The sequence below is a fragment of the Lissotriton vulgaris genome, chromosome 9, assembly GCF_964263255.1.
Source record: "Lissotriton vulgaris chromosome 9, aLisVul1.2, whole genome shotgun sequence".
Classification (NCBI taxonomy): Eukaryota; Metazoa; Chordata; class Amphibia; order Caudata; family Salamandridae; genus Lissotriton; species Lissotriton vulgaris.
This window is the reverse complement of record NC_141697.1, coordinates 71,976,007-71,991,952: the sequence shown is the minus strand read 5'-3', so window position 1 is coordinate 71,991,952 and position 15,946 is coordinate 71,976,007. Positions and strand designations below refer to the sequence as shown.

Here is a 15,946-nt window from a genome sequence, read left to right as displayed (position 1 = left end):
GACTTAGACGACCGTGCACTCCACCAGTCCCTCTGTGATGTTATCCTCCTCTCCACTGGAGAGGCCTAAGTCTTGGAGCAATGGAGGTGGCCCCTGCATGGTGTGGTTCGCCCTTCTCTGCCTCTCCCTTACTCTTAAGGGTCATGGGAGTGAACACGAGCACTCGTTGCAGTCCTTGCTGTCGTGGTCGAGCCGCATGCAGAGGTTGCAGACTGGATTCTGGTCCTTCTGGGCGTATTTATGGTGACAATTGGTGCAAAACTTGAAAGGTGTTTTGTCCATTCCGTCGCTCAGGGAGCCCCGTGCGAGAGCATTCTCCATCGAAAGTCGAGATTTCGGTCGAAAAACCTTCTCTCTCGTTGTCCCCGTTACCTGACCTGTAGTCGGGTGTCTTGAAAAGTTTCAATTTTGACGATTTTCTTCTCTTTCCGTCAATTTCTTCTCCAAAAACTCTGGAGCTCTTCGGCAACGATCCAGACCCACCTGCGGAAAAAAAAAATTGAAGATGGAAACCAAGGGTGGGAGCTTCCGGAGGAAGCAAGTCGACGTCACGAAGGACACCAAATGGTGGTATGCCGATGCCCACCTGGGTCACGAAAAAAAAAAAGAATAGAATTCTGGACCCAACCACTAGATGGCGGAATAATGCACAGCATAGTAAATCGAGAAAGATTCACGCTGCAAAACATTTGTATTGATTTCTCCATGTCCAGTACGGAAAGGAACAGGGGACCTAAAGATCTCACCATCAAGAGGGGGCTTATAGTGATTATAGTGATTTGTGTGTACAATGGTGTCTACATTCAAACGTTTTAGGCAAATATTTTAATTAACCATGCCAAATCAAAAGACATTTATCATATACAAAGCCTTACCTCGGAATTCCAAGCCTCTCAGCTGAAAGGTAACTAGACCATTTCCTATTTCGATTAAATGCACAAGTGCATTGAGATAGTCAGATGCTAGAATGAAACAGTCTCCAGTGCTGTTATTTCCCCAGCGTCCCAGAAGAAGATCTCCACAGAGGCTGTGCTGAAGGGAACGGGTTAGGTGCTCATAGAAGATGGAATTGAGGTTATTATCATCAGAACCTGGAAAAAGAACGGTTTCAGAGATAATTTACTGGCCATAAGGTAACCAAGTTACATTGTTTTCTTGGTTTACTCAATACAGAATATTAGATATAACAACTTTAATGTTTAAGAATCCATTCTTGTTTACACAGCTAAGTTATATGCAGGAAAATATTAAGACTTGTCAAGTAAACCAATTACATTTTGTCCTGAAATATATATAACTTTGAAGAAAATGTGTGCGTTACACAACATTAGTTTTGCTGCAATCTTAAGTATTGTTCCTATGCAAGACCATACATTGCTGAGAAAATACAGGCGAGATACCAGCAGAAGACTTGTTTGAAAAGCAAATTAGATTTTCTACTTGAACCAGTATCTCCGGAATGCAAACATTTGGCGTAACACAAATTTAGGAAGTATGTAATATTACACCAGTTTTACAAAATGTTTGCCCAGTCCTAGTCTATTAATTGGTCTCCTACTTTCACCTCAAATGCCCTTCCTACGCAGAGTGAAGCAAGAGGCAGGAACAATAAGATGTGCTGAAAGGTTTGCTAGAATTTCACATTCTGAGCTAAAGGGTGCTTCCACTTATATATATATATATGCATGGTGTTGTATGACAAAAGCACATACAATAAAACTAACACCACCCACTACCTGTTACTATTATAAATATAATTGTACCTGGATTTCTGTCGAGCTGGGAAGCCAATCTTGTATTTGTATGGTCCACACGTTTTGTGCTGTAAGCAAAGCATGTTTGTATTACAGAAACGGCCAACATATGGAGAAGTATGGTTTGCATGATTCATAAGCGGCAAGGTTAGCCCATATCCATTCCCATTATAAAGCAATTACAGACCCTGTAAAGTGCAATACTTAAAGAAATTAGCTGAGGGTGCTCACAAAATAAAACCCTTTCAGGAAAACATCCTCATCTCAAAGTTGTGGCGCTCAAGGAGCAGAAGACTTAGCAAGTTAGTATTTAAAAAGGTTCTACACAATTTATTAATAAGATACGGAAAACGTCTGTTGAACCCACTTGTAAATGTTTGTAACCAAAACTCCTAATAAGGATGTATTGCACAGATTTATCTGCATTTCCATCAATCTAACTGGAGGAAGAAAGGCCAAATAGTAACTACTTCATTCAGACTGTGCAGGGATATAAAGGATGGAGATTTAGACATGGTGCCAAGTTTTAGGTGAACTAGCAGGTGCGTAGCTTCAGGGGGGGTTGTTTCACCCCCCACCCCAATGTATTTTCAGATGAATAATTAGGTACAGGTGCTTTTAGTTGGGTATGGTGAGATGTCTGTCCTATTTCACCTGTGATTTTTGCATACACGCACACACTCATCTCTGTTTTGAAAGCCCTCAGAAACGTTCATTTTACACTACATTGTGCTTCTCTCATTTAGTACTCCTCTGTATTCCTCACCCTTTCCACTACCTCTTAAGCCCTCTCATGCCCCCTGCTTGTCATATAATGTAATTTAACATTATGCCAGCATGATAGTCAGGAAATCTGATGCTCACCCCACCAATCTTACTAACCAAGCTACACCTCAAGAAATGCAAATGCTACTTACCAGTATGCATCTGTTCTTGGCATGTAGGGCTGCTGACATTCATATCTGTGCATAGATCGCCGCCTAGTGTTGGGTCCGGATGATTGCACATTGTTGTCCTGGAAGAGTCTTCGAAGTATCACGAGATAGGTGGCTCCTCCCCTGGACTACAGTGCACATGGGCATCGCCTCCATCCCCAGATTGTTTTTAGCCATTGGCCGAGATGGAGTGAACTATGTGAGTGATGCCCATGCTATGAGCATATATAAATATGAATACTGCAGCTGCTACAGGCGCCGGGGAGGAGGGCGGGCGATATGAATGTCAGCAGCCCTACATGCCAAGAACAGATGCATACTGGTAAGTAGTATTTGCAGTTCGAGGCATGTGGGCTGCTGAATTCATATCTGTGCATAGAATACATAGCAGTCCTCCTATCATTGGCGGCCGCCCGTGCCAGCTGCAGCAGTTTGAAAAAGTGTTTTGAGAACAGCCTGACCAACAGCTGCCTGCTGTTTAGAGTGCACGTCTACACAGTAATGCTTAGTAAATGTGTGTGTGGTAGACCATGTGGCTGCTCTACATATGTCCTCTAAGGGAATGTTACCTAGGAAAGCCATAGAGGCCCCCAACTTCCTGGTGGAGTGGGCCCTTGGTGGGATAGTGAGAGTGCGCTTAGCTTTAGCGTAACAGATCTGAATGCATTTCACTATCCACCTAGCGATCCCCGCTTTGGAGATAGCGTTTCCCTTGTGGTGTGTGGCAAAAGCAACAAAAAGCTGCTTGGTTTTGCGAAAATCTTTTGTCCTGTCTACATAGTACATCAAGGCTCTCTTAACATCAAGGGTGTGGAGCATCCGCTCCGCCAGCGTCTCTGGGTTTTGGAAAAACACCGGCAACTCAATTGTCTGGTTTATGTGGAATTGAGATACCACCTTGGGTAGGAATTTAGGGTTAGTGCGTAGCACCACCCTGTTAGCATGTACTTGGAAGAAAGGTTCTTGGATGGTGAGCGCCTGCAGCTCGCTAACCCTCCGTAGCGATGTAATTGCTACTAAGAACGCGACCTTCCAAGTCAAAAACTGAAGCTCACAAGAGTGCAGTGGCTCGAAGGGAGGACCCATCAGCCTTGTAAGAACCACATTGAGGTTCCATTCTGGAGCTGGTGGGGTCCTTGGTGGAATGACCCTTTTGAGTCCTTCCAGAAAAGCCTTAATAGCAGGGACCTTAAAGAGTGATAGGTGTTGCCTATTCTGGAGGTATGCTGCCATAGCAGACAGGTGAATGCGGATGGAAGAGTACGCCAGATTGCATTGATACAGATGGAACAGGTAACAAATGATGTTTTGAATGGAAGCATCCAGCGGGTCAATATCGTGGTTAACACAGTAGATGACAAACCTCTTCCATTTAGCCGCATAACAAGCTCTTGTAGTGGGCTTCCTTGCCTCCCGAATGATGTCCATGCAATCGGGAGGAAGATTGAGGTAGCCAAACTCTAGGACTTCAGGAGCCAAATCGCCAGGTTGAGCTGTTGCGGATCTGGGTGCTGAATGTCGCCATGGCTCTGCGTCATAAGGCTGGGAGTGAGATGAAGCCTTTGATGCGGTACCACGGACAGTTCCAGAAACGTGGTGTACCATGGTTGGCGAGCCCACGTCGGAGCAACCAGGATGAGAGTCATCAAGTGCTGCCTGAGCTTGCGTGCCACCAGCGGTATCAGAGGTGCTGGGGGAAAAGCGTACGCAAATCTGCCTGACCAGTTCATCCACATCGCATTGCCCTGTGATTGCGGGTGTGGGAATCTGGCGGCGAAGCTTTGGCATTTTGCGTTCTCCTTTGTGGCGAACAGGTCTATCTCTGGATGACCCCACCTTTGGAAGTACGGTTGGAGTACTGATGGATGTATCTCCCACTCGTGCATCTGATGGCTGTGCCTGCTGAGCAGATCCGCCATCTGATTGTCCTTGCCCGGGAGATGCTCTGCCATGAGGAAGATGTTCCTCTGAATGGCCCACTTCCACATGCTCTGAGCCAGATGAGACAGCTGCGGAGAGTGTGTGCCTCCCTGCTTCTGAATGTAGTACATGGCCGTCATGTTGTCCGTCCGGATCAACACGACCTTGTTGCACAGATGTACTTTGAACGCCTTTAAGGCCATGAAGATTGCCATCAGTTCCAAAACATTGATGTGCATCTTCCTTTGCTGTAGCGTCCAGAGTCCCTGCACTGTGTACTGGAGTACATGCGCTCCCCATCCCTGGAGAGAGGCGTCCGTTTTCAGGATAATCTGTGGCACAGGCTCTTGGAATGGTCGGCCCTTGCAAAGGTTTTGTGGATTCCACCAATGCAGAGAGTTGTATGCCCGACCGCTCACCAACACTAGGTCTGTCAGTTGCCCATGAGCCTGAGTCCACTGACGTGCTAGGCACTCCTGAAGCGGACGCATATGTAGTCTCGCGTGCGGGACAATGGAGATGCAGGAGGCCATCATGCCTATCAACTGCATGAACACCTTCGCTGGAAGCGAGTGCTGAGGTCTGAATCGTTGGATCAGCGTCTGGATACTGGCGATTCTCACTGAATTTGGCTGCGCCGTGGCTGCCAGAGTGTTGATTGTCGCGCCCAGATACTGTCGCACGTGGGCGGGCTGGAGATGGGACTTTGGGTAGTTCAGAGAGAATCCCAGATCGTGCAGGAGATGAATGGTGCGTGACACGTGGTCGACGCACTGCTGTTCCGTCTTTGCTTGAATGAGCCAGTCGTCCAAGTAGGGGTAGACGTGGACGTTCTGGCGACGGAGATGCGCCGCCACAGTCGCTAGGCATTTTGTAAATACCCTTGGCGCCGTGGTGACCCCGAACGGCAGAACCCTGAACTGGTAATGCTGGTCTAGAATCGTGAATCTGAGATACTTCCTGTGGGAAGGATGCAGGGGGATATGAAAATAGGCATCTTTCAGATCCAGCGTAGCCAGGAAGTCCCCTTGCTGAAGCAGGGGGAGCACTTGCTGTAACGTGAGCATATGGAAGTGCTCCGAGAGGATGTACCAGTTTAGGGGCCTGAGGTCCAGGATGGGCCTGAGGGATCCGTCCTTTTTGGGAATCAGAAAATACAGGGAGTAAACCCCTGTTCCCCGCTCTTGCAATGGAACGAGCTCTATCGCCCCTTTTTGCAGCATGACTAGAACTTCTTGCTGTAACAAGGTCAAGTGCTCGCCGGACATAGGACGGCTCCTTGGGGGTATGTTTGGTGGAATGGAAGTAAGTTCCAGACAGTACCCGTACTGGATAAGAGACTTGACCCACCTGTCCGTGGTGATGGATTTCCACGCTGGCAGGAACTGCTGGAGTCTCCCCCCGACCGGTTTTGTATGGTCGGGGGGCAGTGACAAGGCGTCACTGCTTCTTGGCGGTGGCGGACCTGGAGCTGTTGTTTCCACGTCCCCTGCCCTTGACGTTATTGCCTCTGTAACCACCTCTACCCTTGTTGTTGTACGAGGTTTGGGCGTTACTTTTGTAATACTGTGTGGACTGCGATGCCTGACCCCTTGAGGTGCCTCTGGAAGTGGAGCGGCGAAAGGAACCACTCCGAAACTGCTGACTTTGTAGGGCCCCCATAGACTTGGCAGTTTCCGTATCTTTTTTCATTTTCTCCAGTGTCGCATCCACCTCAGGGCCAAACAGGTGGTCAGGATTAACTGTTTGGTTCAGTATTGTAGTTTGGATGTCGGGTTTGAACCCTGAAATTCTAAGCCAGGCATGCCGTCTAAGCAACACACTGGTATTGATCGCCCTGGAGGCTCTTTCTGCCACATCCAGTGCACATTTTATGGATGCATTTGTAATGAGCTTTCCTTCCTGAATCAGCATTTCTCCTGCCTCCTTGTACTGGTCAGGTAAGTGTTGCAGTATTGCTTCTAAGGTGTCATAATGAGCCCTATCATAGCGTGCAAGTAGGGCTTGGGTGTTAGATATTCTCCAGATATTAGCCGCCTGTGCAGCAATCCGTTTGCCCGAGGCCTCAAAGATCTTGGACTCTTTGTCTGGGGGAGGAGCGTCACCAGTAGTTTGCGAGTTCGCCCTCTTCCGAGCGTTGGAAACAACCAATGAATCCAATGGCAAGTGTCCCTTGATATATGTTGGATCCGAGGGCGCTGCCTTATATTTCCTGTCGATGCGAGGGTTGACCACACGCGCCCGGGTGGGCTCCTTGAAGACCTCCGTTGCATGTTTAAGCACCCCTTTAAGCATCGGCAGCGTTTTGACTGACTTTTCAGCTACAGAGAAAGTGTCAAATAAGAAGTCCACATCCACGGGGTCCGAGTGCAGCTCGACGTCGTGGTTAGCCGCAGCTCTCTCGATCAGAGCGTTAAAGGCCGCCGAGTCCTCCGTCGGGGACGTTTTGGCCGCAAAAAGTTGCGCGTCCTGGCCCGACTGCGGGTCCTCTGGGTCGCCTCCGGCGGACCAAGGTTCATGCTCCTCCTCCGGATCCGAGTACGCCGGATAGTTGTACTCGGCGTCTTCCTCGTCCGCATCGCCTGCGGCGGAATGCGTTGGCGAGTGTCCTAGGGCTTGTGGGGACACAGGTTCCACCAGAGCCGAAGAGTCCGCAGAGTCCCTTTTGTTTTTGAGAAGGATCATAAAATGTTCCAACGCCGGCTCCGTAGTGATCTTCCTCTTGAGGAGAGACAGTTTCCTGGTGTTGGCGTCGATGATTACCTCACGACGTTCCTCATCAGCAAGCGGCTGGAGCCGAAGCTTCGACACCACCAAGGCAGCTTTCGGTGTCAATACCTCCTTCGAGGGTCCGCCCTGTTTCGGCGCGAAGGCCTTCGGCGCCGACTTGGGTGGTAGGGTAAAACGGATAGGCGTTTGCTCCTTCGCAGTCTTAGGCGTGAGCTTAGGCATTACAGTGTCCTGAGCGGGAACCACACTGTCCTTCCGTATCCGCTGCAGGGATTCCGCTACCTTCTTCGTCAAGGCCGGAGAGGGCTTGACCGGCTCGAGCGACCTCTCTGCGTCGAGAGCCTGATCGCCTGCAGGCACTTTCTTCGGGGCCGACGCCCCATGCCTATGCGCGTCGTCGCCCTGATGCTTCTTCGGAGCCGTCTTCGGGTCCACGACCCCTTTCGGAACCGACGCAGCCGCGTCGGCCGACTTCGCCTTCGGCGCCGACCCCGAGGGTTTAGGGTCGGCCATCTTGGCGTGGCTCTTCAAGTCGGCCATCTTGACTTTTTTGGAAGTTGACGCCTCCAGAACCTTCTGCACCAGCGTAACTTTCACTTTCGGTTTCGCATCCGAGGGTGCGTGACCAGACGGCTTCACTTTCGTTTTCTTCAACGTTAGTGGCTTCTCATAAATGTCCGTGACCGGGCCCGGAGGCGGGGACGTAGGACTCATAATTAGATCTTGGGTAAGGCCCGAAGGCGATCCCTCGACCTGGGCCGTATGAAGGGGACTAACCCCTGAGTCTTGCTGGGGATGCTCCTCCTCCGAGCTATCCCCCACAGTGGCAAAAGCCCGATCGTCGTCCCCTACCTCGTCGGCGACTTCGTCAAAGTTCTCCTCACCCGCGTCGTAGGTCTCCCCCTCGGACGCGGGACTAGAGTCCGAACCTTGCACGTCGTCTTCGCCTTCAACAGATTCCTGGAATATGTCGTCTGGTGGGGGCGCCGCAGTAGCCGATAGCTTAGCCTGGAGCCTATTGGCCCGACGAATCTTCAGAGTCTTCTTGCACCGGAATTTCGAACACGCCATGCAGCTGTCTTCGTCGTGGTCCGGTGACAAGCATGTATTGCACACAGGGTGTACGTCGAGGTGTGAATATTTGGAGTTACACACCGGGCATTTCTTAAACGGTGTTCGCTCCATAGCAGAAGTGTAGTGTAGGCCCGTCCGCGCCGAAAGCACGTGGAAGGGCAGCAAGAGATCGGAGCTGAGAGTCAGACAAGAAACCCGTACGCAACTATACCGACGCTCAGCCTAAAGACCTTTTGGTCTCGAGTAGAAGTAGAACAACTATCGGTTCCGACAGAGGGAACCGAAACACATCCGAACCCAATGGCGGAAAAAAACAATCTGGGGATGGAGGCGATGCCCATGCGCACTGTAGTCCAGGGGAGGAGCCACCTATCTCGTGATACTTCGAAGACTCTTCCAGGACAACAATGTGCAATCATCCGGACCCAACACTAGGCGGCGATCTATGCACAGATATGAATTCAGCAGCCCACATGCCTCGAACTTATACTAAACACATTAATTTGAAACTTAGAGAAAAAAGAAGTTAAGGGCTTGCATAAATGTGTGCAGAGTACCAGCATCCAGAAGCGATGGTGTAGAATCAAGTTAACATACAGTGACTAGACCGTACCAGTGGTGGGGGGGGGGGGGGGGGGGGGGGGTATGCTGCGTTGGGGCGCTGAGTTGCAGAGGCACTCTATTTCGGTTCAATGAGAATCAATGTGGCCATATGAAGTAATCAATGTGGCCATATGAAGTAATTTCTTTCTCAATATTTTAGATATTAGGGTTAAGACCTTTGTCTCGAAAATTCTAATATTGAAGCAAGTAGCTTAGATGCATCAGTACAAAAGCTGACTAAACCAAAAGCAAATTCTGGGTAATTTAGATTCGGTATGAGAGTCCATCGTTTTTTGTGGGGTGTAGTTTAGGCAACACAGAACAAAGTATTCTCATCTCTCAAGTTTACCAAAGAAGATATATAATATATATATATAGGTTGACACTTAAACACAACTCTCTCCCTATTTTAAAAATTCATGGAGGGAGTACTTCAAAAGCTATAACTCCTGCGATTGAAGTGTTTAAAGCTAAAGCACAATCAGCTGCTTTGTATGGCGCCGAGATCTGGGGGCCTTACTCAAACAGAACATTTGATACTGATGAGAACATGTTCTGTAGGCGTCTACTGAGATTACCAGCAAAAACACCTTTAGTCCCCGTTTTTCTAGATATTAACCTAAAACGTACAGACCATCTGTGTTGGCTGAGGCCATTACTCTATTGGGTAAGATTATGGTCTACCCCGGAACTCGCAGACTATAGAGCTGGATTAATTGAAATTATGGAACTGGACACTTTTAATTCGATCAAGTGGCTGAGACATATATCCATATGGCTTACAAAAATAGGCCTTTCACACTTTTGGAAAAATCCAAACACTTTTGGAAAAATCCAACCACCTTGCAAACCAACTGTAAAGATCAGGTAAAAATCGCTTATTGGTATTACATGAACAATAATGTATATGAACGTGCCACTGGTTCATTAACACTCAAGTTTTTGCAATTCAAGGACATCCCCATATTCGATCAATTCATGGATGAAGTCGAACCACCTTTGGCCAAAATTATATATCTTCAATATAGATATGGGGTTTTACAAATAAATGCAAATACTTGCCGGTGGGGAAACTCCAATTCCAAAGGGAATGACCCATATTGCAAACTGTGTGAATTGAAACAAAACGAAGACGAGGCACATATCCTTTTCTTTTGTCCATTATACAAACCACAACGCATGAAATGGATTAAACCTCTTTGTAAAAATTTGGGCATACGTTCATACAAAGAGGCAGAAAGATTACTTAGATCTTCAACCATTCGGTTGATAACCTTTGGAGTCAGTCGGTACCTCCATAGTGTCTGCTTGATTAGGAAAAAATATGGACTAAAACATAGATCATAGTATTTTTAATCACTGGCATTTTAACTATTTATATGATGTACATACTCGCTTTTTATCATTAGGTCTTGTAAACTAAATATAAACTGGAAGAAACCCTGATTGTACGTTTACCATGAATGGTGAAAAAGTAATGTATCCCCACAAAAATTGCAAATAACTTGTGATTTTGTTCGGGGATTTGATATATGCACATACTGTATCTTTTAAAGATGTCATTTGTTTTAAAAAAAAATCATGTTTATAAATGTACTTTTTATGTGTTGGCTTTATGGCAAAAATGTCGAATAAAAGCTTTACAAGCAAGCTATATATATATATATATATATATATATATATATATATATATATATATATAGTTTAGCAAAACATTCAGCTCATTTTCTCACCATTAGGCCTACGCAAACTTTTAATTATGCTGGCCTTATTTTGGTAATTTCTTTTAACAAACTTTATGAGCGATTACTGAGATCATAGCATTACAACACATTGCGTAGTTCCGGGGAGTAATGTCAACATGAAATGGACCATCCAAGTAATTTTTTTTACATAAGTGCCATATCATTAGATTTCTTTACATAAGTGGACTGTTTCGGGTACTTTGTGAGAGCAGAACTACAAATCCAAAAGCAAGCAGCAGTGGTTTGATCACAAGCGACCAAAAATCAATTCAAAATAACATTTTCAAGTTGAACTTTTAACAGAACGGGTCATTCAGATAAATGTAAAATACTGCTGCCACGTGAAGATGCAAGGGTGCCATTCTTAGAAGGCGTACAGCGCTCATGAGACAGGCTTAGTTTTCCTAAAGGGGATTGAGCATGGTTCACCAAATGCAACAATCTAAAGATGTGGGGGCATTATCAGCACTAAACCCTGACAACTTTAAGACAAACTGCAGTAAGACAAACTGCAGTTTTCATTGCACCACTGACTTCTTGACCAGGACAGCCAATAAGGTCTGCATTGGGTATTCATCCAAACAGAAAACCTAATAAATTGCACTTATGCCAGGATACTTGAATTAAAGTTCCAAAACCTCTCTTTTTTTTAAATATACAAACAGAAATATTTGAAAATGGCTGTAACTGGAATCTATACCTCATTGGCCTGCCCCATGAACATTAAAATATGGCTGGCACTCTTAATTGTTCTAAATGAATACCTTTGGGCATGATTCACAAAAGATTCTTTGGAGAATACTAGTAAATTACTCATGTGTCTCAATCCACTGAAATGCCACCAAGCTCCACCTGAAAGAGCTTCCCAAACAGTAACTACTGGTCTGCTAACAGTGCAACCACCTCTAGGATCCTGCTAGTTGGGTACTCTTTGCATTTTAAGTTCCTCCTCAATTACTTACTACCCAATTTAAAAATAAAAGTGCCTCCTAAAAAGTACCAATAGCTAGAAAGAGTCACATGCTGCTCAAGTGATGGATATTTTGATATGCTAATCTCTAATTGTACTTTTGGCTGTGGTGCCCTTTTGAAGTCACTTACTTGTAGTCCCTCTCCCAAAACTTCACAGGTCGGACATATGACGTGATGAATATTGCACTTCCCAAGAAAGGATTCAGTGGTGTAGAGAAGAAAGCAGATATAACAGCCTGGACGAACAGCATTGCAGAGTCTAAAGAGGGGCATGTTAAGGAAGCTGGATGAAAAACATTTGTTACAATCTCATTAATCATCTCTTGGTCAGGAGGCTTAGTACACTGTGTCTCCTCCGTGCGTCTGATGGATCTTACTCCACTGGCTCACCGGATACATTCTTGGAGTTCATGTGAACAGGGTACCGTAGTTTGTACTAGATTTATCACATGAAAACGTTCTACCTGAGCATCACGGACTACACCGTACCAGCATCATTTTATTCTTACTTGTGTGCTGTACCAAAGATCTGCAAAAAATACTTAAACAAAAATCATAAACTGACCTCAAAGTGGTTACCAAGATCCTTCTGAAGGCTTCTGCTACACAGCATCATCATGCCTCCCAGAAGCATTAAGTTTGCAACAACCCACTCAGAACACACCACTGGCCCTCAAACACGATATCCAACTCCTGACATACAGTCCACCACAGAAATTCATCATATGTGCTTGAACTGGCCTTTAATATATATGATCAGGTAAAAGCACCCCAGTGGCGGTGGGCGCTACATAAACGCCATAGATAAAAACTAATTCACAAAGGTGACCTGTTTCCCACTTTCAAAGAGCACCTATCCAATCCTCGGACTTTCACTCATATCACCTCCTGTCCTACCACCCCTGACGGCACAGCACCCACCCTTAACACCCCCAACCCAGTTCAGCACCAGAACGACACTCACCTCACCTTCACACCCAGCACCATAGTCAATTACTCACCTGCTGCAGCTACCCCTCCCCACCCCTCAATCTCAGACAGAGATCTCGCCCCCCCATACACCACCCGCTCCCCCATCCCCCCTACCAACCCTCGCACCTCCGCTCATCTTCCCATATCCCCCCCCACACTTTGCACTCCCGTTCCGTCCTCCACACCAATCTTCTCAGAACACCCTTCCTCCCCCAACTGCACCCCACACAACATGTCTCTCTCTCCGCCTATCTCCCCCCCACACTTAGCATTCCCGTCCAGTCTTCCACACCAATCTTCTCAGAACACCCCTCCTCCCCCAACTGCACCCCACACAACATGACTCTCTCTCCGCCTATCTCCCCCCCCACTCTTAGCACTCCCGTCACGCCTAGCCTTCACCCCTCCTTCAACCTCTCACCCCCCACCCTCACTCCCCACTAACCTCCTCCCCCGCTACCACCAGCCTCCACACCGCCCTCATTTACCCTTCCCCCCCTAGCACTGATGCCCTTCCCGATAACGCCAACGCCATCCCTAACACCTATCCTCTCTCTAACACTTCCAAACCCTTCACCAGCTCCACCTCCTCACCCCGATTCCCACCCGTCTCCAGCAACCTATTCGCCGGTTCACCGCCTGTACCTCTCCCCAACTCCGCCCCCAACACCACGCTGGACATGATTATGTCCACCCTCCTCCAATTGAAAGAAGAACTACACTCCATCAAAGAGTTGCTCATCACACACCCCAGACACCCCCCCTCCCACCACCACCTTTACACCTAATAACACTTCCCCCGCGCCTCCTACTCGCCTTACCACACAACACTCCCCACACCGGACTTCTATCCCCTCTCGCAATACCAACAATCACAATACCAATCGCAATCGCACTACCACCAATCGTAATACTCCCTCTACACCTAACAACACTTCCTCCTCACCGCCTACTCGCCTTACCACACAACTCTCCCCACACTGGACCTCTATCCCCTCTTGCAATACCACCAATCGCCCCAGACGCACTACCAATACGATCTCAGACCATGAAACACACGCCCTTCTCTAATCTTACGTCCCGGCTCCCCAAAATCGCCTAGCCACCAACCACCTGTCCATCCCAACGATTATCTCTAACCCCCTCAGGCACCAAAAGGATAACAACAGAGGCGCCGTCCCCAACAACCTCACTAATGTACCCCTCACTATAGAACCCTCCTCCACCCTTTGCACCCCTAGCCTCAAATGCATACTTCTCAATTGCAGATCGGCCCAAAGACATTCCGCGGGGGTCGCCGACCTCATCATGTCTCAGGAACCGGATCTGGCCATTCTGACTGAAACATGGTTGTCTGATTCTTCTACACCTATCTTGGATATCCTAGTCCCCCCCAACTACTGTATCATTAGACTTGACAGGCCCAAAAAGACAGGCGGTGGAATTGCCTGTATCTACAGAAGCAACCTCTCAGTTACTAAAGCGTCCGCCCCTTCTCTTACTTCCTGTGAATACCTCTGCCTTGATGTCTTCAGCGAAAGCAAACCGGTCTGCTCACTTCACATCATATACCACCCACCTAGGGACAAGCTCTCCTTCTGCCAACAACTCATGGACACAATATCAACCAATTCAGGACGGCAAAACACCCAAATTTTCCTTGGCGACTACAATCTCCATTGGAATGACATCAGTGACAGTGGTAAATAGCCTCAAAAGCTTCCTCAACGCCCTTGATCTCACCCAAATATGCAATAGCCAGACCCATAAGAAAGGTTCTATCCTCGACCTTATCATCTCCAAAGAGGACGCTATTCAACTTGAGTCAATCCAACCTTGTGACTGGTCAGATCATCATATTGTCTCCTTCCTTATCAATGAAAAAATTAAATTTATCCCAGTGCAACTCTCTAAGCCCAAAGTCTGGAAAAGGGACATGAAGAAACTCAACCCAAACTCCTTACCGCCTAACAGCTGCAATCTCCTACTTCCCCCATCCGGCGCTACGGACGTTCAACTCCTGACTGACCACTATCTAAATGCTATGTCCACAATAATCAATGAGGCTGCACCCATGCAACTGAAAAGAGTCTCGTCCAAGATCTCCAACCCATGGTATGACGGGAGCCTCAATGAGGATAGACGGGCCATGCGAATGGCAGAGCGCACTTGGAGGTCAGCCCCCTCTGCACTGCACCTAAAAAGCCTGACGAAACAGAGAAACGCCTACTTCAGGAAAATAAAACGCTCAAAAAGAGATTTCTTCAGCCTCCAGCTCGCCCAAGCAAAAAAACGCCCAAGGAAATTGTTTGAGTTAATCAGAACACAATCCAAAGAACAACCCCAGACAATCAGCACCACGGGCGTTACACCTTCCTGCGAAGACTTCTCTGCTTTCTTTATTCAAAAAACCGACAACATAAGAAGCGATCTTCTCAATGACGCAATCCTTTACTCCAACCCCCAACACACAGCAGCGCCTGAACCAATGAACAACGCTACATGGTCATCCTTTGGCACCTACTCCGAAGAAGAAATTGGCAGATTGCTCAGCACCCTGAAACCATCCAATCACCTCACTGACCCCCTTCCTGCAAACGCTGTAAAAGACTTTACCCCTTTGCTCCTCCCACTCTGGACTAAAATTATCAATAGCTCTCTTCAACAAGGATCCATCCCTGACGCCCTCAAAGTCGGACAAGTCACACCTCTACTAAAAAAAACAACAGCAGACCCCACTGATCTAAACAACTACCGCCCTATTACAAATATTCCCACCCTCGCTAAACTGTTGGAAAAATGCGTACAGCTACAACTGACTAAACACATAGACAAGTTTGATCTCCTCAACGCTCATCAATCAGGCTTCCGTGCAGGGCACAGTACCGAAACAGCCATGACTCACATAGTGGACGACGCCCTCCAAATCCTAGACCAAAACGATACCTGCCTCCTCATCCTTCTGGATCTCTCCTCCGCATTCGACACAGTTAAACATGAGAACTTACTCGAACTGTTAAACACAAGAATGGGCATATCGGGGACTGTTCTCAAGTGGTTCACCTCCTTTCTACACAACCGGTCACAAAGATTCAAAAGCAACAACCTGATGTCCTCTCCGGTACCTGTATCGCTAGGCGTCCCGCAAGGATCCTCCCTCTCCCCAACACTGTTCAACCTAGTTATGGAACCTCTCACTACTTTGCTACAGACATCCAATGTTCACTTTCACATGTATGCC

The 15,946-nt window shown here is 47.3% G+C and overlaps 1 protein-coding gene across 3 annotated transcripts in view; it reads right to left on the bottom strand.

Annotated features, from left to right (window-relative positions):
* PCNX1 (pecanex 1) overlaps positions 1 to 15,946 on the bottom strand; it is a 580,339-nt gene that overhangs the window by 179,973 nt on the left and 384,420 nt on the right. For all 3 annotated transcript variants that reach the window (XM_086937052.1, XM_086937051.1, XM_086937053.1), the window contains exons 24-26: positions 11,863 to 11,992; positions 1,764 to 1,822; positions 876 to 1,091 (exon numbers count right to left, since the gene is read on the bottom strand). In XM_086937052.1, the coding sequence (XP_086793178.1) occupies positions 876 to 1,091; positions 1,764 to 1,822; positions 11,863 to 11,992 (405 nt within the window). The remainder of the gene's footprint in view (positions 1 to 875; positions 1,092 to 1,763; positions 1,823 to 11,862; positions 11,993 to 15,946) is intronic.